At 36.9% G+C, this 3176-nt stretch overlaps 1 protein-coding gene across 1 annotated transcript in view; it reads right to left on the minus strand.

The window, feature by feature from the left end:
* The window catches only part of LOC103072325 (alcohol dehydrogenase 4), a 27670-nt gene extending 25418 nt beyond the window's left edge, over nt 1-2252 (minus strand). Inside the window, 1 exon segment of the mRNA XM_007472247.1 lies at nt 2235-2252. Within this exon segment, the coding sequence (XP_007472309.1) occupies nt 2235-2252 (18 nt within the window).
* Nucleotides 2253-3176: the final 924 nt, after the last annotated feature.

Consider the following 3176-nt stretch of genomic DNA (forward strand, 5'->3'; position numbering starts at 1 on the left):
AATAAGCCAGAACTGCAAACAGTCCTGATTGCTTTGAGCCCCCCCCACCCCCGGCAAACCGGGGGCATGCGAATAAGCCAGAACTGTGAACAGTGCTGAATGCTTTGAGCGCCCCCCCTCGGCAAACCGGGGGCCTGCGAAGAAGCATTGAGTGCTTTGGGCACTGATCCATGAGAATGTCCTCGGTATAATCAGTATGGTGGGAACACAAGGCAATGTCCTTGTGTTACTTCAGTATAATCAAAATAAAGGTGGGAACTTTGTGCTGCTTTTGCGCTCAAGGACGAAGCACGGCATGTTTTCAAGAAAGCCAATTATTGCTTGTATAATTAATAAAAACATAGGTTGCTGCTTTGGCATTTCTGAAGTGTTAAGAAAACAAGTCTTAAAATGTTAACATAGATAATGCTTTAATAAAAGCTACCACAGCGGGACAGACGGCGCTGTTTTGCCTGAGCGAGCGGCAGCCCTCTACTGCTGTGCTTCTGCACAATTCATCTCATGTGATGAGCTTACTTTCGGCCCTGTCATAAGATAAACTACAACAACATGGGACCATATTGTATGTAATATTTTATAATCTACTTTTTTCTTATTAATATAGAATGAATATTTTCCATATTCTCTAACATTATTTCTAATGAATACAAATTTTATTTTATGATTATGGCATAGTTACTCAAATCTCTCTTTTTTTAGCCATTAGAAATAATATTTAATTGACCACCTTTGTACTAAGCATTTTGGCAAATTCACAGTTATTTCCTAGAGTAAATAACTAGCATGAGGGTCACTCGTATCCTTTTGATCATCTTTATTTTGTCTTCTAGTTTTATTAAGATATAATTGATATACAGCCCTGTATAAGTTTAAGGGGTGTATAGAATAATGATTTGACTTAAATACATCATGAAATGATTACCACAATAAGTTTAGTTAACATCCATCGTTTCATATAGACATAAAATTAAAAAAATAGAAAAAAATGTTTTTCCTTGTGATGAGAACTCAGGATTTACTCTCTTAACAACTTTCATATATAACATACAGCAGTGTTGGTTATATTTACCATGTTGTACATTACATCCCTACTACTTATTTGTCTTATAACTGGAAGTTTGTACCTTATGACTAACTTTATGCAATTCCTCGCTGTCCCGCCCTCCCGCCTCTGGTAACTACAAACCCAATCTCTTTTTCTATGAGTTCGTTTGTTTTTGAAGTATAATTGGCCTACAGCACTATGTTAGTTTCTGGCACACAACATAGTGATTCGCTAATTCCATACATTTCAAATGCTCATCATGAAAAGTCTAGTTATCATCTGTCACCATACAGAGATACTAATTATTGACTATATTCCCTATGCTGTACATTTCATACTTGTGACTTGTTTATTTTATAACTAGTAGTTTGTATCCCTTAATTTCCCTCACTTATTTCTCTCATCTTCCCAACGCCCCACCCCCACACCCTGGGCAATCACCTGTTCTCTGTATCTATGATTTTGTTTCTGTTTTGTTATGTTTGTTTATCTGTTTTTGCTTTTTAGAGTCCACATATAAGTGAAATCGTACAACATTTGTCTTTCTCTGTATGACTTACTTCACTTAGCTTAATACCCTCTGGGTCTACCGATGTTGTCACAAATGGCAAGATTTCATTCTTTTTTATGACTAATATTTCATTGTGAGTGTGTATGTACATGTGTGTATATATATATATTTTAAAAATTTATTTGTTTATTTTTGGCTGCGTTGGGTCTTCGTTGCTGTGTCCAGGCTTTCTCTAGTTGCGGCAAGCGGGAGCTACTCTTTGTTGCGGTGCGGGGGCTTCTCATTGCAGTGGCTTCTCTTGTTGTGGAGCACGGCCTCTAGGCACGCGGGCTTCAGTAGTTGTGGCTCACGGGCTCTAGAGCACAGGCTCAGTAGTTGTGACTCATGGGCTTAGTTGCTCTGAGGCATGTGGGATCTTCCCAGACCGGGGCTCGAACCCGTGTCCCCTGCATTGGCAGGTGGATTCTCAACCACTGCACCACCAGGAAAGTACCTATATGAGTATATATATACCACATCTTCTTTATCCATACATCTGTTGATGAGGACTTAGCTTTTGATCAACTTTAAACTGCTGCTTTCTGAGAGTAATTCCCAAGGACGCTTCTTTTAGCAACTGTATAAAGACACACACACAATAAAACAAGAATTGAACAAAGAAACAGTATATTTGCTTACTTTGCCCTTGGTGCCCATTTTCTTTGGGAAACTTGCCTTGGAAGTTTCTTTCTGATTTAAGAAGTTCTTCTTCTATCCAGGGTGCTCTGTGTCCTGTGTAGAATTGTCTTTGAATAAATACCATTTCTGCTCTTCTATTCTCCAATTATTTTCTCTCCTTTTTTGTTGCCGTAATCTGCAACTTTGCCCATCTCTCTCCACATCATCATTTGTGGTGTCATATTTCAGCTGCAAACCCTCATTGCTTCCAACTATTTGGGGATTTCTGTTTACGTGTTTTTTTTCTTTTTTTATTGCAAAATATAAGATAACAGAGTAAAGGTCATTAAACCTATTAGGTAAGTTAACAAATAATTATAAAGTGAAGGACATTTCCACTGACCCAGAATCCCTCCTATATCCATCCTTCTCTTTCACAATCCTAATAATAATTTCCTTGCATTTCTTTTATGATTTATGCTTCTCTACACAATATAGTTTAGTTTTACTGATTAAAAGCTTTATACAAATGGAGTCATAGTGTATGTGTTCTTTCATGTCTTTTTTTCTCTCAACTCTATTTTTGTGAGATTCATCCACATTGCCTGTAGCTGTACTTTGTTTATTTTCATTACCGTAGAGTATTCCATTGTATGAATTGACCACATTTTTTTTTCATCCATTTTCTGTTTTGTGATGAATCAGAATTGCATAACAAGTCTTTTCATGTATCCTGTTGTACTTGTGCTTTTCCTTAGGGAAAATTCAGGGCTTATATGCAGCTAATATACCCTATTAAGGTGATGCCAATTGTTAAAATATTGAAATACTTCTGATCCTGTTGGTAAAAAGCCATAGTATTCTATTATCTCCTCCAGACTTTAACTAATATTTTATTATTGAATATTTAAGTTGTTCTATTACACTTTTCTTTTTTTTTTTTTTGCGGTACGCGGGCCTCTC

Source organism: Lipotes vexillifer, unplaced genomic scaffold (assembly GCF_000442215.2).
Source record: "Lipotes vexillifer unplaced genomic scaffold, Lipotes_vexillifer_v1.1 scaffold49, whole genome shotgun sequence".
Classification (NCBI taxonomy): domain Eukaryota; kingdom Metazoa; phylum Chordata; class Mammalia; order Artiodactyla; family Lipotidae; genus Lipotes; species Lipotes vexillifer.